Raw genomic sequence first — 22,957 nt, 5'->3', positions numbered from 1 at the left:
TCAATTGCACATTCTCCCTGGCAGAGATATTCTGTTTTCACAAGATTAAAACAACTTTGATAACTGCTGATGCTATGTAAACAGTAATACAACAGCAAATATACCTTACATGCAATTATATTCTCAGATTAAAACCAGTCTTATGTATTTAGACAAAAACTAAAATTTCAAACTGCTCCATCATTTAAAAAAAAGGGGGGGGGGTGAGGATGGAGGGTGTTAGTCCTGAAGAGTTGTAATGAGAGGTGATTATACAAAGAACAACTTATCTTTCTAGCATGACAGGTCAGAAAGGTGAATGAGTTAGATATTAGATGTTAGTTCTACAAAATAAGGTTTTACTATTCTAAACACATACAAGCAATACTGCTTAGGTAAGCTGGAGCACACAGGTTGATATGACTATTAATACGACTATTAATAACTTCTCTAATGGATTGTGTGGCTTTTTAGATCAAATCTATACCAAAACTTGCAAATTCTTACTATTATTGTACAATATTCAGGTCTTACAGAAGCAACTGTTAAAACTTGCATTAAACATAGTAGACCTAATATTTCACCTCTGCTAGTTATAACCTTAGTTTAATTTTTAGTGTGATTTTACTTCATCTAGATTTGGTTAAACTGGATGTAAACACATTAACCAAGTACAACATCTAGCCAGTGTATTTTGTCACGTTTTTAAAAAGGCACGGTGTGGGGTTTTTCTTAATCTGGAAGGGACTTACTTTTATAAACATTTAATTCTTGTAAAAGTATCTTGGTAACGACATTTTTCTTAAACATTTCAACATAAAATTATTTAAGATTTTTTACAGTAATTTCTGATTTATTCTCAGAATAAGTTGTGCTGTACCTTTTCAGAATCTTTTATGTATTATCTCATCATCCTATTACATGTACACTGGAGCAGGAACTGCCTTGACTGTACAGTGTACTTGTGCAATGCCAAAAATAGCATGTTTCTTGTCCTTTACAATTGAAGGCTTTATAATAGTACAAGAAGTCACATCAGCTCTGACAAACCTAGTGTAGTTTAGAAACCAGCAGTTTACAAGATATAGGCACCATCTCATCATTCTTTTTGTACCTGTATTTGCTCTAATCTGACTGGCTAGTGGATAACACTAATCACCAGGGCCACTGGAGGACTTGAACAAAGTATAAATTCTAAAATTCTTTTAAAGAATGTATTCATTCAAACCGGAATTTTCATTAAAAGGATTTTTACCCATGGACACTGCACAATTGCAAAAATAGACTGAGATCTCTTTGGAGGATCAAGTAACAGTATAGAGTTTCAATGCTACAAATGAAGTATACTTGTAAAGCCAAAAGCAAATAGCAATGTGTTCCCCAGGACAAAAAAAAAAAAAGTGTTCTGGATGTGTTCTAGTCCATCATATAGATATCATTAGGTAGGCTTTTCTGCTTTAAGAATTTTAATGGTGAAAGCTATTACATATTTTATACAAGAGTAAAGCCTTAAATATCGGTACCTATTTGTATTGATCAGACATGTTCTACACTACAGTCATTCTTGACAGGTTTTAAAGGAGCCTTGTGCACTATCAAGGGATGAGGTTTTAGACCATTTAGAAGAAAACCATTTCAGAAGAAATATTGAAGAGTAACACTTTCACAGGACCACATGCTGGCCAATAAAATGCTTTAAAAGCATTTCGGTACTGGATCACTTAATCATATAACCTATTACTTGAATCTGCTTCAGTACATGAGCAATGAAAAGCAAATGTGACCCAAACCTTTTTAAAGAAATTTCAGAAGCTACAGGCTAACGTTCATATAAGGCAAATTCATAGCACCTATTAAGACAAATAAATTAGGCAAGCATGGGGGTACACTAGGGAAGAGCAAATAGAGATTTTTGAGGGAAGTCATGTACCAGAAAGTCAGTAAATAGAGGAGCTCTCTAGRGGAGCTGAGAAGCACTGGGATAAAAGTGATCTGGTGGACTTGGACTTTGAGCAAGTCACTTACTAAAGGCTGTCAAGTAAACTAAGTTGTTAGATGATAACTCTTGTTTTAGAACTAGTTAAAAATTGGAAAGAAAGGCTAAAAATATGTGATCTTTTTACTTCATGATGTTCCCTGAGAATCTGCATATGGACCTGGTTTTGCATGTATTGAACACTACAATCTGAAATGAGAGAGAGTAATGGGATGACAAAGTTTTCAAACAGCACAGAGTAGTCAAACCTACAAGACAGGTTTAAGATATCAACTCTCCACTAAAAAGCAATCGAACAGCAAAAGGACTGTTGAAGTTATGAGAAAAGGAATGGAGAAGTCATCATTGTGCCACTATATAATTCATATGATACAGATTCTACACAAGAATACATTAAATAAAACAACTCTTCAGCACAGAAATGAAAACCTGAAGGGGGACACAACAGGTCTATGAAGTCAGGTATGGCATACTAGAGTGGATGAGGAACAACTATATGCTTTTTGACACAAGCGTGAGAGTAAGGGAGCAGCAGTTAGAATGATAAACATGCCTCCAAAACAATCAAACAAGTGGAAATAACTTATTACAGAATTCCACAGTTGTGGACGTCCGTGCTTCAAGATGTTAGAGGCCAAATGTATGAACTGGCTCAGAAAGGAATTTGAGTCTAGACAGCATCGACACATAAGAAACAATTACTATTGAAAGAAAAACAAAGGCAGGTATTAATATATTTTCATATTTAATCTTCAAGTTAAAAAAAAACAACTGTCCCAACTTTGAAGGTAAAATGTCAGGTTCTGCAAACCAATATTATTGAAAAAGAAACAGTCCTGAAACATCTTTGGAGGTCTGCTRAAAGTTATGCTGTGACATTTTCAATGGCGGTACTATTGGCACTTTAATAGTGTTTCTTACTGCTTGTCTTAGCAGCGCTTACTAAGTACTGTGAAGGCCAGCTATAGCAATTAAGTCTTCAGCTGAATTTCAACATCAAAATCATTCCATTTATGCCCACAGAGAGTCACAAGTACAACAAGAGACTTGATAAATCATTCAGACCCCCTCCCTCTTTTTTTTTTTTTTACATTTCATATGACAGGTAGTAAATAAAATTGTGATATTTCATTTGTACAATAAACACTTTGCAGCCTTTGAATAGTATACAGGTTTCAGTAGCATTTGTTAGACATAAGCACTACTACAAGTTGCAGAATAATCAACTTATATCACTTTTACAGATATTCTCTTGTGTGTCATTGATTATTCCAGGAACAATCCCAGAGTTATATTCTTTCTGTAAGTAGGGGCTTACTCAACACATTACTCAAGTCTACAACACATCCTCAAATTTCATTTGGTGTACCAAAGTTTCACCTCTTTAAGTATGTAAAAGGAGCACATATTCTTCATTAGCATAAATATTAGATACATATATAAGCAAAATGCATATAAAGTATATGTGTTGAGCTAGTCACTTCTAAACCTTTTAGACTTGACAAATACATTAATAGCTACATTGTCTTACACATACCCCTTAAAATCAGTGGAAAACATAAGTCAAGAAACAAAACTGTTTGCCAGAAACAAGACTTGAATTATAAACATACAAAAACATACAGGTAACCAATTTTTATTTTCAAACTGAAGTTAACTGTAATTCTATTTTTTAACTTTCAAATTGGTATTTTTCATGAGGGAAGAAATTATAAATTATTCTGATAACATAACATGGAAAATGAATTAATGAAACCGCAAATGAGAGAAGTGCAATCTTACGTGGCTGAGAAACAAATAATTAAGAGTCTCATATGGACACCTTGGTGTAATGCTCTTTCTGACAGCACATACAGAATCAAGGTGGAGTGGAGGGAGTTGTGCTGCACAGTACAAATAAAGCGTACAGAGAAAAGGAACCCATCAGGGAAGTTCAACCAATCCAAAATACATTTTGAGCGTTTTCTCTGTAGCAATGGGAATCATCTGCGAGCCTTTTTTCCACCCCTTATACAAATCCTGAACTACTGAGGTCTCTGTGAAATCCAGGACAATGCGGAAGGTGCTACAAAGCTGTCACCATTCACTGGTCGTAGATGGATTGGTAGGAAAAACTCTTGTACAGAGGTTGTTCTCAGATATCTGGAGGGTACGAATGTTGGAGGAGGGGGAAAGAGATGAAGTTGGAAAATGCCCTAACATTCAAAGTCCACGCTTAGAGCTGGAAATACATATACATATGTACATACATACATGTGTACATGTGCGCGTTTGTGTACTTTTTTTTTTAAACAAGCAAGAATGTACTTATAAGGTTGTTTTTTAACAATCTGAATCAATTATTTAAAATATACCAGAATAATACGTTTTGGTACACGCTGCCTTCAAAAATTTTCTTGCTTTTGTTTGTAAATGATGATGGATATTTCACCTTTGCACCAATTAGAAAGCAAGGCTAGTTTCCTCACAGAATTCTCAAACCACACATATAAAAACCTAGGTGCTTTAAAAAGAAAAATATACTTGCTATTCCTTCCACCAAAATTCTCACTACAGTAAGACATCCATATAAGTATGCTCAACAACAAATCTGCAAGCAATTCATTCTGCAGCCAAAAATCCCCAGCTTGCAGCCAATGGAATCTGTCTTTTGAGTATCACTTTCACTTTTATTGCCATGTTTTTATTTTTGCTTTATTGGTTTTGCATTTTCACAGAAGCTTAAGAAATATTTGGAAAAGCCAAAAAGCACACACAAATATATTTAACTGGAAAAAATAGAGAAGTATGGTGAAAGCTTCCTATTTGCCTACAATGATCAATAGGGTTTTCATATAAAAACTGATTCTAAAGTTAAAAGTAAAAATTATCATGACTAACACAGAGTTGCTTCTTTCTTAAAAAACAGATACAGTAAAGGAGACCTCTGGAGGCTGCACAAAGAATTTCACTGGGGAAAACACTGCAGTATTTAGCATTAAAGACCTGCAGTATAAAAATTTGAAAAGATGATTTTTATTCAACCTAAGCTTTCCAGCTTGAAAGACACTGTTTTCTTTGTGTTTTATGTATGTAAAAGACTACCTGGAACCTGTGAAACACCTTTGCATATTTTATAACAGCCAAAGAATTGAAGCCATGGGTGCAATGTAACCCCACTTCTATACCACTAAGGATACTGGAAATGCCATGGAGTTATATTGCATACATTCATAATTCATCAAACAACATAAGAACTTTTGTTCTGGATCTATTTTGCTGAACCACAATGGCAGTTCCAAAGCTGGTGAAAATAAATCACTAATGAACAGCAATAAGTCTACCACAGACTCAACTCAAACCTGGCAAATATTTTATCTTCACTGATTCAGCAATAGTGCTTGACTGAACTAGACTAGATTTAAACAAGAGCTTAGAGGACTTTGCTTTGATCAGCACTTCTCACAAGATTCAATACATATACTGACTATAGCTAAAATCTTYATTACATCAAGTCAGGAGGAAACACGGGCACAGACTGGGTCTCCCCTGCAAGGAAATCTAATGAACAGGTAGAGAGGAACCCTGGTGCTCTGCAACAAGTCTCCTGATCTAGATGACAGCCACCTGAACAGAGGGGCATGCCACGCAGTGCTTCTGCCTTACAGTTTATAAAGCTGCATGTTTGATGCATGCTATACATGTATTCAGTGTCTTCCAGCCTACATCTGGGTTTGCCTATTTCTCTGCGCCTGATACTCAGCAGCTGTCTTTCACCTTTCCAGCTGCAGACACTGAGCACATGCCCTTGGGCCTTCCATGACCCAGCGAGAGTGCCCCGACTGCTATGGGAGCCGGAGAGTCACTAGACCACTGCCTTTCACCATCCTACAAGGAGCAGCGGCTGCCAACACACGACATTCCTTAAGGAGCAGAGTGGTTCGCCATCTAGCATGTGACAAATTGGTTGGGCTGTCACCAATCATCTTGGGCAGGTGGTGTGGGAGAGGCAGTGGCCAGGCAGTCTGCAAGTGGATCATTAAGCCTTCTATAATCCATACTTAGCGTATTATGTAATATGACCATACATGGCAAACTGAAGTATGTTTTCCCACTGTGAACTTCCTTGTTTTTGTGGCTTTGGGACACAAAATAAGCTGTCTGCATACAATGTCGAAGGGCAAAATGTGTTCCTTATTGCCATATAAAATCCAATAACATGCACAAATTAGAAAGTGATCACTGTTTAAGAGTAYTGAAAATATTAAGGTAAAAGAATGTATGTGAAGGTCATTATGGAGAACTTAGAATGAATTGCATAAAAGACACACTTGTACTGTTTGAATRTCATCAAATATAGTTTAAATAAAATAAACCATTTCTAAGTTACRTGAATGGAAACAGGCCACTAAAAGAATAATCAGTGAAGGTACTTACAGCTTGGAATCAACAATAYACTTTATTTATTTATAATATTCCATTCCTTTGTCATCTGTATTACTAATCAGTTCCAAAATAAAGTGTCACAGATAATAATTCAATRTAACAATCTATCATCATACAATAATTCAGAAAAAAATGGAGCACTATCTCCTCCCATGCCATGAGTTATGGTCACAGAATCTTAAATACTACAGGCTATCACCAACTGAATAATAACCCTCCCTGCTAACTAAAATTGCTCACACCACTTTTAAAATATAATTATACCTTCAAAAGAGAAGGGGAAAAAAAAGAAAAAACAATGTACAAACAACCAGTACTCTCCAAAGTGTAACTAAGACTAACAGGAACAAGAAATAAAGTACACAGAAGCTAACTGCAGTATTACAAACTAATTACTAATACTCAACAAGTTTCCCTCACCTAAATTTAATCCTAAATCAGATTAATTATCTAGTTTAAATAGGAGGCCAGCATACATGCCCATCAGTTTAGAAGAAAAAATATAAAATTAATAATGAAACTGAACAATAAAATTCACAGTAGATCACTGAAGTGTATTCTCACTGTGGATGTTTAAACATACGGCAAAACTAACAAAACAAGGATCTTACTAATATGGCAGAAGTTTTTATATGGTATCTTCTCTGTTCTCACAAAGGAACTTATTTATAGCTGATGCAAAGCCATGCTTCACAACCACAGACGTTTCAGACAGAAAAAAATTCAAAAGTCTTAAGCTCTGCAGAGCTAAACAGAGCTTGATCTGTGATCAAACCTTTCTYGTGGAGGAGGAAAACTGTCTTGTGCAGACTTCTGGATGACTTGTGTAAGATGCTAGATTTCTTGAACAGAAACAGACTGAGTTTTCTCCAACTGATTGGTAATCCTAGAACATCACATTGGCTGTAAACTGCTTCCACAGAATCCCTCATCTGATTAGACGTACGTAACCTATTCATTTGGTCACTTAAATCTTAAATGAGGATAGATATGGATACTATATCATTACAGGTGGGCTTCAAGAACAGTCAGTTGGCTTTGTGAAAACTCTCGGAGCTGAAGTTAAACAGCATCAAAACCAGTTTTCACCCATAAAATACCAAAATTTTTTTTTTCTTCTTCATTCATGGAAAAGGGCAATCTTCATGAGAATGACTGTAACAATTGCTCCACCCCAAAAGGAGGAAAGCACTGTATAAAGCACTGAAAGCTATTTCTGTGCCATAGCTTCATAAGAAAAGGCTGTTACAATCACTCTTCCACACTATTTCCTTCTCTCTATTCTTCTCATGGAGTCACATCTGGATCTAATTTCAAAGTCTTTGTTGCGAAGACCACATCTTTTGGTTTGAACTTTAAATGCTTAGCTGCCTGTTGACTCTGTAAATGAAAGGTGTAAATTCTGAAAACCTACCGATGATGGACAGATACTTTTCTTAACTGTACTTTCCAGATTTAAATAAATATCATCCTTTTCACTGCAGCAGCGGAGATCTAAAGGAAGTGCTTCGAACAGAAATATTTCCTCTCTGCAAAGGAAGGTGCTTGCAGCTTGTATAGGTAAGGTTAAACTTGTTATTTCTTTGTTTCACCTGACAAAATGAGGGCATTGACACAGAAACAAGCATTAGATTTCTAAACAACTAAATTCAACAGTTACTTTGTGAGCTTAACTCATTGTGATAAAAGAATTTAATAAGTTTTGGCTCAACCATCTATATGGGACTTACACTAAGATGCAACATCTAAAAAAAATGTTAATTTTCAAATTGTAAAACATAGACAATTTGCTCAGCATAATTTTTAATTTCTTTTTGGTTAATCTACTTGGTGTCTGGGCTTTTTATCATAGTTATACAGAATGCTCTTCAGTATTTGAGTTCAGTTTCTTATAACTGTTTCAAAAAAGAGTATTGTCAATTTATAAGTTTGGAACCTGGTAGAATTTTTTTTACATATGCTTTTATATGGAACTCAAGCTCGCTAGGATACACATCACTAAATTTATATCTGTACAACAAGAGGATCTATCTTCACTACAGGTTAGTAAACTGAAATACTAGTTTTTATATGCAGTTATTGTACAGAGCTTTAAACACCAAATAGATTTTATTCTTAATTTCCAGACTGTAAATATGAAATAAATTGAAAACTGAACTTGAAAAAAAATATATATATTGCCGTTTTCAGCAATCATTTCATGTGTTTAAAAATACAGACTAGATTGTTTATGCAAAATATATATCTAAGACCATAGCTTGAACAAAGCGACATTAGATACTGACAGTCTTTACGGTCAGCACAAAATAAATGTATTTAGCCAGATTCCAGAATCACATACAGTTGAATTTCTTAGTTAAATGGAGGCGTGGAATACTCCATTTCTGCAATTAAAGTAATATTTTCCATTTGTTTTGCATATTTAACTTAAAATGGTCGAGAAGTGGTTTCCAAAGCAGGGTACAGATGTTCAAAAAGACTGAGAAAAACTGAGACCACACGAAATACTGTCAGGCCCTAGCTTAAACCGCCTGTTTCCTCATTTATGTTATCAGACTCTATGCGTATAAAATCTTGGGGTTTTGATATGTGCCAGCTTTTTATGTAAAATCTGTCAGTGAAAAAATGCCCAAAGAGTAACATCATGCAAATTCAGGCTGGCCAAACAGGAGTTAGTAATACTGAAAAGTAGGGGAGAAAAAGGAACAGTTAAAATACGAACAAGAAGTAAAAGAGATGTTAGATGCACATTACAAAAAAATAATCTGTTCAATTGTGTTTCAGCTCTGACCATTCATTCAAGAAAAACTGGCATAAATGAGAAATTCAACATGTCTTCAGCCATCRTTAGCTACTACTATAGCTCTACCAGTCATCTACTCTTTCCTATTTATTACTGGCAGTTTTGGAAATATTCTCTCCGCCTGGATATTTTCAAGGCAAGCACCTACAAAAAGAACACAATACATTTACCTGGCAAATCTTGTCGCTGCAAATTTACTCATATGTAGTACTATGCCTTTTCTGGCTGCCTACTTTGCAAGTGGGTATCAATGGACATATGATTCTGCAGTATGTAGAATAGCAAATCACCTTGGAACTCTCATTATGCACGTCAGTATGTATGTAACCATTACAATTTTATGTTCGACTGCTCTAAGTCAGTATGCAACACTGAAGAAAAGTAATGACCTCACACAATACCCTCAGACAGTTAATGAAAGCTTTTACAGATGTGTACTTGACAAGTTTCGGCAGCCAAAATTTGCTAAACACTTGTGTATCACTATATGGCTTACTGTGGTGTGCGTAACTGTAATAGCTATAACGTATGATGCCGAGGTAAAGCCTGCACAAGAACTTCACAAATGTTATAATATCAAGGTAGAATCTGGTGAATATACCACAAAGATTGCAGCTTCTGTTGCTACTGCATGTTTTTTTGTATCTTTTATAACAGTATTGATGTCATACTATTCGCTTACCAGACATCTGAGTAAAATACAAAAAAATACCTGCATTGGAAAGAAACATCTAGTTTATAGAACAGTCAAAAGAAATATTCTTGTCATCCAGATAATATTAATTGTCTGCTTTCTTCCATATCACATTTTCAGGCCACTTTTTTATGTTCTGCTTACAAACAAAGACTGCCAAAGGTTAAACTATCTAGTGGAAATTAAAAATTTCCTTACTTGTCTTGCGGCTGCTAAGAGTAGCTTAGATCCACTTATAACCCTTTTGCTAGACAAAACATTTAAGAAAAGTCTGTATGGCCTGTTTAGAAAACCCACATCAAAACACCACAAACGTACAGCTGATATTTTTACTGAAGAGACCCCCTCAAATAGGAAGGAAGATGGAAAGAAGCCAGYGGAATATAACTAAGAATAAACTCATTTTAACAAGACTTCTATGTGAAATAAGTATTTAAATAAAATGATAAAATGTTACTTGTATTATTTTTTAAATGATCTTGCTTGCTACATCAACATCAGACGTAAATCCTACATGTACATCCAAATGAATCCAAGTAATTTATACGCTCAGCTGTGTACTATCATTTTATCCATGCAAAACAAAGACATTATATTTTCCATTTGACATATGAACAGTGTTTTCTATCTAAATAGTCAGGGAAGAAGGCTGAAACTAGGCTGAAGTTGAGGACATAGCTCTCTTTCATCATCCATATTCCCAGCTTTCAGACAGGAGCTTCCTTCATATCAAAGAATAGGACAGAATAAAGCACAGATGTTTTCTCTGGACTGGCTAAACTTTTTATCAAAGATCTAAGGAAAGCAAAAGAAAGATAGCAAAGAACTAAAAAACACATTCAACATGTATTTTTTGTTCAGAAGTATTTGACTAGAAGGCTGATTCCTTTTTTTTTTTTTTTAATGGGGAATGCATCACAAGACATGCTGAAATTCTTTGGAGTGCAAAGGAAAGTTCTTAATGAGAAATGTTATTGTTCACTTATGTCCATGATATTAGGGTTTTGCTATAGTAACTGTTTTCTTGGGGGTAAAACCCTATGTGAAATGTAACCCTATGTAAATTATGCACTTATTTATTTTTTATTCTAGCCTTCACAGAAAGAGCTTTTTTATAGCTTGGTATTAAAATTGCAGAAATCTCAGAGTTAAGATTTAATTCATTTATCATCCTGCTCTGGCATTTCCTATCATGAGTTCAGAGTGTTACTGAAATTACATTAAGAAAAAAAAAAGGATGAAATGCATACATGCACTTATTTCTAATGTCTGGTACTATCTGAGTTAAAAAAAAAATTCACAGAATTCCTACACACAGGCTACTCTTGTTAGGTAAATTCTACGGTTTAATTAGGAAGGCATAAATGCTTATTATCCCTTACTGGTATACAAAATATAATAATAAACAAACAACAAATACAGTTGTTTGTTTATTAGGAGTTTGAAGTACAAGAGTTTTTTTTTCTTTTCTTTTTTTTCTTTGCTGGGAAGTTAGAATATCCTGATGACTAAAGTAGGTATTTTAATCAATTCTGTGGAAGGCACTTAGGATTAATTAATGGTCTTTTCCCTTCTTGACTTTTCTCTGCAACTGAGATCAAAAGGAATTGTCCACTGAGCATAGACGGTGCTATAGAACACTAGGTATTCTAAGAAGTCCAGTCACTTGTCCAAAATTGAATAATAAAATTTAGTGAGCAATTCTGTCTTCAGTACTCTACTAGTTCCATGACACGTACACTAAACTGACTCATCAGATTGGCATACGGTGCCACAAAATGCTAGGTCCCCTATCCTACTGTCAGCAGGCATGAACTTCCCCAGGAATGACCCTAAGACAGCATATCATCTGACACCCGCTTCATATTCTGCAGAAGTTCAATAAACACGAAAATGAAAAAGACAGAAAGTCACAGGAACGTAGTATTTTATTTAATACAGTGTTACCTATGAGAACAAAATTTGGTGTTAACTTCTTTTACAGTATTCTCATGCRATGTTTGTCAAATGACTTAGGGAAAAAACCTTAAGTGGGCAGCTCCAGGGAGTAATTCTACAAAGTCCTGAAGGAACACTGCTCTAGGAACAGAGCTTATGAGCATGGAAAAGTGGTTCGTGTGGGTGTATGTTTTACTGTGCAACACAGCCAATGGCAAGATCCCTAAACCAGGACTAAACTGAGCAGTTTAAGTCTTCATGACAGCACACTGTTGCTTAGATTACTCCTTCTAGACTGGTAGCAGTATGTTTGGGTAAGCAAACCAGTTTAGAATCATTGTGCTTCTGTTGCACAGATCCAAACAAGCACCCACAACTTCTGTCCTTCCTTAAATTCATTTTATAATGAATGTGGTTCACAGGATATCTCGGCAGGGTGCCTGAGGATGCAATTCTCAATACAGAGTTTTTAGTGGTAGTATAGGCTCAAGTCATTCTTTTTCCACTCTTCTAGTCACAGACACTTGTTCCCCAGTGCTGTAACTATCAAAAAGACAAGAAGATGGGTGAAACTTTGGAAACTAGCAATCAAATGCAAATTTGAGACAGATTCTTAGTGAAATCCCACTCCGCAATTTCTACTTAGGATGATGAAATGACATACACTTTTACTTTTTTCCGGTATGATATCTCCTTTAAATTTTTGAATTGCATCACAGTTTTTCTTGATTTTTTTTCTTAACTACTGAAAAAGCTTTTGTGCATTACAGGCAATTTGAGAAACTACAAATCAAGTAATACATTACTCCAGCATTTAACGGAATAGTTCAGGGAGGAAAAATCCCCCAAAACAGAGAGTCCAGACGGAGGCAGAGAAATACTTCAGCAAAACACAGCTCATGCTAAACTTCTGGCACTGCTCAGACATCCCTATGCTAACTCAAAGTTAGCAGGTGACTTGTAAATTATATGAACAAAACACAGGAATTCATTTCTAGGGCAGGAAACACAAAAATCTAGGCCAAACACCTAGAATATTGAGGTAAAAAAAAATAGTGAATATCATATTCTTGGAGCCTCTTTTAACTCAGTGTTGAATAAGGGAACGTTCCTCAGAAAAACACAGTATGTGAGGATTATTTCAGAAGAAATATTCAGAAGAAGATGCATCAAAACTAGATAGGAAACCCTAATTCTATCTCTGCCATTCATTTTGGAACCTTAATATTCTTTTAACAATTGGGTATATAACAAAATCCACACAGACCAGATGCCTACTGGATCTCAAAGACCTAAACTAGAGAACACATAAAAAAGGCCAGCTGTTACTATTTGCCCCCAGAAAGTATAAAACAGAAAAGTGACATTCAACACATCTCGTTTTGTTACTCAAAGATTGAAAAGAGAAAATGGTATTAAACAACAGCTTCTATCCAGACTATTTTACATATGTTTCAATATATATATGCATACATAAACACACACATAAATGAATAAACATATACATGCACACCCTTCCCCCCCACCCCCCCACACGTACAAGCTTTACTCAGTCTCTAGGTATACCTAAAAGCAGAGGTATAAGAGCCTTGAACTTCACTGGCAAAAACTTAGGTGCCTGACTACAATTAGCTTAGACAATGAAAGATAGAAGAGTTAACCGACTGTGCTCTGAGAATTTGCATGCTTAATTCAGTTACATATAGCACATAAATCAACATGTAAATCTACTGGCAGGTCAAGTCTCAAGTCACCTGCACCAACTGAGATTTGCACATGACACACAACAGTGCATAATGCTTAGTCCTACTCTCTGGAAAAAGTGTTCTTATACTGAATTGAATCTTAAAAACAGAAAAGATAGAATCTGATCTTAGCTGATCATGTGTTGGAAACAAACTTTCATGCCTACTGAGATAAGCCTACGACTAAAGTCTTGTATCTTTACATTTAGTCAACAAGCTTGAGTGACTATAGTTGCACATTAGTTATTTTATTCATCACATGAACACATACAAGCTCTCAAACTACATGGAAATCATGTGACCGACGTTCCACTATTTGATGTGATCAAAGGATAAAAACCTAGATTACTAAAGCTCTTGATGTGATTAAATTCTCTTGTATCACTTATATTAAAAGGTGTTATACAGGCATCACAATATAGGTTGACATATCAAAGACTGTAAAGTCTCTTAATATTTTACTGATAAGCTATTGCAAAAATGGAGGTGAAAGAAATGCACTTTTTACAGAAAAATTTTATAACTTATATAATTCTTGAAAATAGTCTTAAGGTGAATCACATTCTGCTTTCAATAACTAGCACAAAAGTCATCTAACAATATCAGTAAGTTTAATGACTTGCTAACAGGCAAGTTGGTGAAACTGCCAAGACAAGGTAAAGCTGTTTTTCCCAGACGCTAAGAACTTAACAACTCAAAATGTTCAATACTGACCAAATGTGACTTCAAAAAATCCACAGTGTAGCTTTAGGTAGTCTAACATCACATTAAGTGTCATAGGGACTGGAAACATTCAAGTTCATTTATTTATAACAAGAGTGCCACTTTCAGCTTTTCAAATCATTATTTAAAAAATTCTACAGCATAGAGCTTAAGGAAGTTCAATAATTAGTGATATGTCTTATAGTTAAAAATTGTAGAGATATATTATTACTTTTTCTTTTTCCTGAAGAAAGATTCCAACTCTAGAGCACATTTTGGTGACTTGTCTTTAGTTTTATTAAATCCTGAGGTATGTGTTAGTGTCTTCAATAGATAGATTGTCATATACATGGCAACTATCTTCAACTGTATTTATGTTAAGAGGCACATTTATCTGACCTCCTGAGAAAAGCCACTTTGGTGCAGCCAAGTTAAACTAATTTCTTGTTTTCTTATTCCTGTAGGTGAAGTAAGCRAAAATGCTATCATGCAGGAGAGAATATAGTAGAGGTGGAGATACCGAAGGAAGAGAGGGGCCATTTTTTTCCTATTTCTTTAACCTGTCTTTAACCACTCATCACTTTTTAATAATGATTTTAATGAAATATCTGCATTATTGTGTAATACTGACTGCTCCAGAGAAAGTGGCTGACTTCTGTGACAAATAGTACTCAAAGTCTCATGTGGCTTTTAGCACAGAAGAACAAACATTTCATTTCAGACCCACATTATTCCTACTCCTCTTTTTTGTTCTTTTACATAAGCACAATTCTGCATACAAACTTTTCTGTAAGAACATTTTGTATCAAAAAAGACCATTTCAGTGTTGCTACTTTCTGAAGCTCTCTTTTGGATATTTCTGACACAGCAAGGTCTTGAAAGAATAAAGAGAATGGCTGAATCCTGTTTTATCAAGTTGGCATACTAGGAGTAAAATGTAGTGATAAAGACAAATGTTCCTGAGATTTATGGTTCTGATGCATAGTTGCCTTGAGTTTTCCACCCTCCTGCATTAGGATTTTCTGCTTTAGTTATAATAAGATGCAACTTCCAAGCAGTGGATGAATGCAGCATCACAATAAGTGAAGATGAAGCAAAGGTACAGTTGTCATTAAAAAAAAAAAAAAAAGAGCTATAAAGAAACTCAAGAAATGTCTGGTTTCACAGATAACTGAAGGAAATTAAGACAACCAGAAGCCATCTAGAGAAAGTTTTTCATGCTTTGGTTCTGGCATAGGAGGTGAGACTAAGAGCATATGGGAGTTTGTCATAGGCTGCAGTCATAGAGGTCCAGAGGCTCTGGTAGATCTTGTCATTTACAGAAGTCTGGTGAAGCCTCTGGAATCAGAATATAGCAGACTGAAGTATTCCTAATCTAACTCCTTTCATCTACTCAGATAATTTGGAAATTGGTCAGTTAGACTACTTCCTTTTAAAACAACATCTACAGTGACATCTAGAGCTGGGATACTGCAATTAACTTAATAATGCTCTACACCCAAACCCATGGTTAAAGTATTTCTACACAGCTGTTGTCAAGATTAAACATTATCTGGTGTGTGTGTGTGTGTGTGTGTGTGTGTGTGTATAAAGTCACGTTCACTTCAGACAGAAAAACTAAAAATTTGTACTCACTCATGTAATCAAACAGTTTTATTTCCAAAGGAGGGTATTTAATAAAAAAACATTGTTTTTAAAGTTTAAATCTAGATAAGCTGCAAAATAAATTCCTGTTCTACTAAATGAGGCCCTTGAAACTGAAATTTATTTTTGTTGAAGAACATGGTCCAACAAAAACAGATGTAGCTTTCAGGATGCCAAAGCAATGTAAAGATTTTGTTCATTCTAAAATTCTCATGTGGTGTCAAACACGTCCTATGTAAACTGTTAAAAGAACCTAGAACCTTCAAGACAAAACAAGACCAGACATTCAATCAGTGACTAAGAGGATGCCTTTAGAAGCTCTTGCTGTAAGAAATGACCCAAACTTTTAAGAYACCAAACAAACTTAAAACAAAACTCTACTATGTGGAATGATTTTCTTAGTTTTGGAGGGAAAGGGAAAAAAAAAGGAAAGAAAAAAGGAACTGGTGAAAGGTCTACAATGCCTGCATACTTGAGACCAAATGACTGCTTAAAAGTAAACCATCAGTTCAATGCCCATAGAGATCACCTGTAGGATGCATGAAGCATACCTCACCCTCTCTGTTGTCTCTGTTCACTAGAACCTGAGCTTCATTTCTCAGAATGCACCATCAGTCCTCGTTAGATTTTTCATTAATTGCTATTGTACTTGACTCAATTTGGACAGAAACAAACTCTTCCAGAAACCAAGCTGGAACAGCTATCTCAGAGACTGACATTTACAAGGAATATGTATTCAAATTCAAGAGAGTCAAACCCAAATGGTTAGATTAAAACTCCCAACTATTTCCGTTACAGTACAGTACCATAAATATTCAAGAAAATAGTACAAAAATCACTAACTCAAAGACTGTATGTACATAAACTTCTTAAAGACTGTATTTCTCCTCCCAAACTTGATTGTATTAGAGAAGTTTTCAATATAATAAATGTCTGGAAACTGTTGGCAAAAGTAGGTAATACTATGAATATTGTAGCATTTAAGCATGAACACACCTCTCTGGAGGTTTAGTGTGGCTGAATATTGTCATTATGCTGTCAAAATGATGTCATTAATCCACCAATACCAGTTTAATTTACGCAATTAATTTATACCAACAAGAAAAGAAATGTAAGCAGATATCATACGAACATTCAAAATTTAGAAATCAAATCGACTTTCAGAGTAAGCTGCAGTCAAATGCATATGTACCTCCTAAATGTTCCTTCTTGACAGAATTAGCCATAGACTTTAATTTCACATGACACAATAAAAGTAAGCACATACATTCAATAGATAGGGTTCCCATAAATACTGTTCCCATCTTCCTCTAAATTACAAAAGTTATCAAAATTTGGGTAGCTCGTATTATTATGGTGAGGGGAGGGAAAAAAAAAAAAAAAGCCTTACCTTCACATCCCTGTGAATTATGTTATTATCATGACAGTAACGCAGAGCTTCCAATATCTGTCTCATGTAATGACTGTGAAAACCAAACATATCATACATGACAAACCTGCAGGAAAAGTTATTATACACGTACAACAAACCAAGTTTTAAGAGTCCAACTGTATAAAGGACCAATTTCCTATTAGAAATACACTTAATGCAGTAGCATGGGGGCTATGTTTATAATAATGAATAATAAAAATCTAAAGTTTGAGGGCTATTCTGATTGAAGCTGAAGGAAAATTATGGAAGAAAATCTGTATTTTCTATTATGTAAAGGTTTGAAATATTCAATAATTTTGTTTCACATGACGAAAACCCCAGGAACTCTCAAATTTTTTTTATAATGAAACATAGAAAGGAAAAAATGACTATGGGTGCTTGATAGATGTAGGAGGGACAGAATCAAGACTTTGACTTGCCTGAGGCGGATGAAAGACCAACTTCTTTCCCCCCCTGCGTCTAAAGAAGCCCCTAACAGACTACTGACTATATTAGGATCATCTCTCTACCTCTCTTGTTGACACTCTTCTACCATGTACAGTAAACTGTCATTGGGCTACTAATGCACATGCACAGAATTGTATACTGGTAAAAAGATTTTGTTTCTGGCCAAAAGAAATTTTGCATGAAAAATCTATAACCAATTCTGCTTTTTACTTAGAATGACACAATAGAATTTTTAAATGGAAAATTCACATACTTACAAATTTACTATAAAACAGAAGTTATTATTAGAAAAGATATGGTCTTGAAGTTTTATTTTTTATTGTGAAAATCACTTATTTCCACTTATTGCAAGATGACAAAGAATGTTGTTGTTGAATGATACACAGAAAATCTATAAGTGAAGAAGGAATGATACAAAAAACTAAATGATAATGGAAAACTGATAATGAAAGTAAAAAGGATAATATCTTCTATTAAAACAATTTTATTATGGAATAATTCTGCAAAGGCAGAGTTCCCTGGGAAAAAAATGATAGGATCACAGAATCATTGAGGATGGAAGGGTCCTCTGGAGATAATCTAGTCCAACCCCCCTGCTCAAATCAAGGTCAACTAGATCAGGTTGCTCAGGACCATGTCCAGTTGGGTTTTGTCTGTGTCCAGGAATGGAGACTCCACAACCTCTCTGAGCTAACTTCTCCAGTGTTCAATCACCCTCCCCCCACCTCCCAAAAAGTGTAGATGGAATTTCCTGACCTTCAGTTTGTGCCTATTGCCTCTCTTTCTGTCACTGAGCATCACTGAGAAGCGTAACAGTCCCAGCTCGCACAGCCTCCCCTTTTTGAGAGATGTGCTAATCCTTTTATAATCTTTGTGGCCCTACGCTGAACTCGCTCCAGTATATCCACATCTCTCTTGCATTGGAGAGCCCAGAACTGGACACCAGCACTCCAAACATGGTCTCACCAGGGCTGAGTAGAGGGGAAGGGTCACCTCCTTCAAGCCTGCTGGCAATGCTCTGCCTAAGGGCTCAGTGAGTCCAGTATAGGGCCACCGGAGCATCTCTTATATGAGGAGAGGCCAAGAGAGATGCGACTGTTCAGCCTGGAGAAGAGAAGGCTCAGGGGGGAAATTTACCAATGCTTATAAATATCTGATGGCAGGATATCAAGAGGATGGAGCCAGACTCTGCTCAGTGGTGTAACAGTACAAGATGCAATGGGCACAAACTGAAACATAGGAAATTCCATCTGAACATAGGAAAACACTTCTTTACTGTTAGGTTAGTTAAATATTGGAGCAGGTTGCCAGAGAGCTTGTGGAGTCTCCTTCCTTGGAGATACTCAAGACCCAACTGGACATGATCCTGGACAACCCGCTCTAGCCTACCCTGCTTGAGCAGGGCAGGTTGGACCAGATAATCTCCAGAGGTCCCTTCCAACCTCAACTATTCTGTGCCATAATGAATTTTGTAGAATCAGTTTAAAAACTGGAAAGCTTCCTCCTTTGTAACTATCTGAAGAAAGTTAAAAAGGTTAGGCTTGACTATAATTTGGTATGCATATACTTCATAAGATATTAATGTTCTCTTGCATGTAGTAAGTTTCTAGGTTAGTCATAAGTTCTGAATTTTTTTGCTTGTGTATATTGTTTATCTTTACCAATGACCTTGAAGAGGAGACAGAATGCATCCTCATCAAGTTTTTGGATGACACCAAGCTGTGGATCCAGTCCATATATCTGAGAGCAGGGCTGCCCTCAGAAGGTTCTAGACAGACTGAAGGAATGGGCCAACAAGAACCTCATAAAATTCAGCTAGGACAAATGCAAAGTCCTGCACTTGGAACAGACTAACCCCTTCTCCCCTTTGATGAGAGGCTAAGGGAAACAGGATTGGCCTAGAAAAGAGAAAGCTTAGGGGAGACCTAATAGAAACCTCTTCTTAGGTATTGAAAAGCTAACGAGAAGATGAAGCCAAGCTGTTAACTGAGCCACAGTGGTCATAAATTGAAAGAGGGGAGGTTCCAGCTGGATATAGATAAACAGGTTACTGCCCAGGAAGGCTGTAGAATCTCCATCCTTGGAGGCTTTCTAGACCCAAATGGAAAAAGACTTGAGCAAGAGGATCCAAATTCAAGGATGACCCTGCTTTCAGCAGGAGGTTGAACTACAGTCCCCTGATATCTCTTCCAACATGGATTCTATAATGCTATAAATCTACAATGTCTGGAAAAACAAACACAGGAACTCATGGGCTTTGGGCTCAATTATAATGCCACTAGGACTGATGAAAGTCCTGCATCAGTAAACGCAAATGCATTTTTTTTTACGTCCAGTCTCATAATTTTCTTTTTCATTAATGTTTCTGTGGACATCTAATCACTTTCTTAATTTCACATTAAAATTGAACTTTACTTTAAACACCTCCTAACACAAGATGATTTAACCTCATCTGATGGTCTCTGCTGGCTTGCTTTCTCCTCTTGCATCATATAAAAAACCCACTGAAGAATTTAATTGACTAGAATGCTACAATCAATGTCTTTGATTTAAAAGAGAAGAAAAAAAATATTCTGTATCATCAAGTTGGATACAAAACTGAAAACAAAGAACTTCCGTTTTGCAACAAACTGAGCAAAAATAACCTGATATAGACAAAGAAATGACTATTGATAATTGATTTTGGCCTGTTTGAAGTTCTCTTCGCTGAAACCTAGGTTGCTAGTTGCCATCTTCATTCTGTAACTCAGGTTACTGTCAACGTTACTTGTAGAAACTTGATTAATTAGGGAGGCAGGGCTCCTATTCTACTTTTACCCCTCTGATCCAGCAAAACTTTTCCTCAGTATGTCAGTTAGCCTTTGCTAGACTACTGCCATTAAGATAAGAATTTCTTTCAGCTTAAGATCACCCACCTGCTGAAAATGCACCCTTCCACTGTATTTGACATCCTTCCTGCATACACATTCTCAATCCTTCTAATTATTCTGTCACCAATCTCTCAGATAACCAAATCAGCTCCATACTTACGGCTTCTCTTATGCCCAAACCCCACTCCATATTTCTTTGTACCTCTTTCCTTTCCTAGTTCCTCTAATACCTACCTTGCATCTTTCATTTCTTCTCTCTGCCTTCTGGAACCTTTACTTAATTTCTTGTCCATTCTGTTTCTCCTAGACAATAACCTTCCCCCCCCAACTCTTTCTGCTGCCACCTCCTGACACGCCTCAACCCTATCTCCCTCTTCTGTTTTCTCCTAAAGGTCATAGTCTCTCACTTGCTTCTCACCATAAAAGTAACATCCTTAAGTAATAACATTCTCTTCACCAGCAAAATTAATGACACCATTTTGTACAAGAATAGTAGATAACATAACTAGGAGGAATAAATGGATTTTCCATACCTCACAGAGGCACTCAAGTGATAGCGATATGTAAAGGAGAACCTGGTATATTCACTGAAACCAGGGAAAGTATTTTCTCAAAGTGTTAATTTTGTCAGACTATTCACAAATTCTCTCCCAGGATTTTCTTCAGTATGATTTAGGAAAAAGTCTCCCATCTGCATCTTTCAACATAATTTCCACTCCTTCTGGAATGATGCAGCCCATTACTTCTTCTGAGACCCCTCATTAAAAGGCACAGTATTTATTTTTCCTCCATGGTGTGTATGGAATCTCAGCTAACACAACATCAGATGATATAAAATCTGACTGAAATGATATAACCACCAAATCTGAGTTCTAGTGATACTTAAGGGAATTAAGCACTTAAAAAAAAAAGAATTTAATTTAACACTAGTTACATGGGGTTTTGTTGTCTTTTTATAATTTTATGTTCATTTTGATTTTAGTTCACCTGGTAAGTAAAAAGTTGAAGCGACCACATGGGAAGTGGTTGCTTAAAAACAAAACAAACAACTCACCCCTCAAAACACACCAAAAACCCCTCAAAACAACAACAAAACCAAAAAAACACCCTCAACCTAGCAAGACCAATAAAATTCACTCCTATCAGGTCAAGCCACTTAACACCACCATATGAGAGATCCATTAAAAGGCAAAGAAAGAGAACTAAATATTGAATGTAAGTATTAACAGTATTTTCTTCAATAATCCCATCCAAACACACAGCTAATAAATAACAAAATGCTCTGAAATTCTACTTTTAATTATGTTAATTACTGTAATAATCAGACTGCGGAAACAGGATTATTTATAATACTTCCACTTCTAGCTACCAGACTGTGTAACGATATATTCCATTCTCTCCCATTCATCCTGTGGGATTAGTTAAAATTATAATACATACCTGGCTACAGCCTCACTGTACACAAATCCAGCATCTGCTCTCTTCACAATTTCAAAACACAGATCTGCTCCATCCATACTGTAGGCAGAAGACAGGAAAAAAAAGCTTAAGACAGATAGCTACAACCACTTGCATAAAAATGCTCCAAAAATAAATCTTATATAAAATACTCTGGATGCATGTATAACACATAATTAAGTAAAACAATATTCAATAGTTATAATCTAATAGAAYGGGACTTACCACAGGTTATGTCCCTATTCTCATGTAACAGTGTTCTCAAAACTTTATTAGCAAAACCACACATTTCTTCTACTGCTTAAACTGCTCATTGAACAAAATGTGCATGACCAATGAAAATTGGTAGAAAACCAATGCCTTGTACAAGAAGGCTCTGCAAGTTAACAATTAATGCATGATATTACCTAAAGCATGTTCTCAGAAGCAACACAAGCACAACTCTACAATAAATGCTGTAGTTATACAAAAATCTTATTCAAACGGAATTTTAAATGGTGACTTTCAAAAAAAAAAAAAAGAAAAAAAAAGAAACTTAACTGTTAATTGATACTTCATTCCTTTTCTCCCTAATTGCCTGTACTCTTCTGATAACTTAACTTCCCACTTTGGATAGTATAACATTTGTAGACTCGGGTATATTACTTTTATGGTCCTTAGGCTACGATCAGGCTACCATATGTCTACCAGAGAAGCTTGATGTAGCATAACCATCCTCCTTGTCTTTCCCCTCTAAGTAGCTTAAGGTAGATTTATATCTAAAAATGTTCACTGCTTGATGGGGCAAGGAAAGAGTTACAAGAGTTAACACGAACAATGAACTC

The 22,957-nt window shown here is 35.7% G+C and overlaps 2 protein-coding genes across 6 annotated transcripts in view; one reads left to right on the top strand and one right to left on the bottom strand.

Moving 5' to 3' along the window:
• Positions 1 to 22,957, bottom strand: part of CASK (calcium/calmodulin dependent serine protein kinase) — a 237,354-nt gene that overhangs the window by 107,768 nt on the left and 106,629 nt on the right. For all 4 annotated transcript variants that reach the window (XM_026067255.1, XM_026067256.1, XM_026067257.1 and 1 more), the window contains 2 exons: positions 22,116 to 22,193; positions 17,317 to 17,389 (listed from right to left, as the gene is read on the bottom strand). In XM_026067255.1, coding sequence (XP_025923040.1) covers positions 17,317 to 17,389; positions 22,116 to 22,193 — 151 coding nt within the window. The remainder of the gene's footprint in view (positions 1 to 17,316; positions 17,390 to 22,115; positions 22,194 to 22,957) is intronic.
• On the top strand, positions 7,888 to 10,353 carry GPR82 (G protein-coupled receptor 82). 2 transcript variants are annotated; one of them, XM_026067263.1, is made up of 2 exons: positions 7,888 to 7,960; positions 9,185 to 10,353. In XM_026067263.1, the coding sequence occupies exon 2, from the start codon at positions 9,218 to 9,220 to the stop codon at positions 10,286 to 10,288; it is 1,071 nt and encodes a 356-aa protein (XP_025923048.1). In that variant the 5' UTR covers positions 7,888 to 7,960; positions 9,185 to 9,217; the 3' UTR covers positions 10,289 to 10,353. The 2 variants fall into 2 exon arrangements, with proteins under 2 accessions (XP_025923048.1, XP_025923049.1); XM_026067264.1 differs by lacking the exon at positions 7,888 to 7,960 and adding an exon at positions 8,003 to 8,442.

The sequence above is a fragment of the Apteryx rowi genome, unplaced genomic scaffold (genome assembly GCF_003343035.1).
Source record: "Apteryx rowi isolate R43461 unplaced genomic scaffold, aptRow1 scaffold_257, whole genome shotgun sequence".
NCBI lineage: Eukaryota > Metazoa > Chordata > Aves > Apterygiformes > Apterygidae > Apteryx > Apteryx rowi.
The sequence above is the reverse complement of the archived record's forward strand: the minus strand, read 5'-3'. Positions and strand labels throughout refer to the sequence as shown.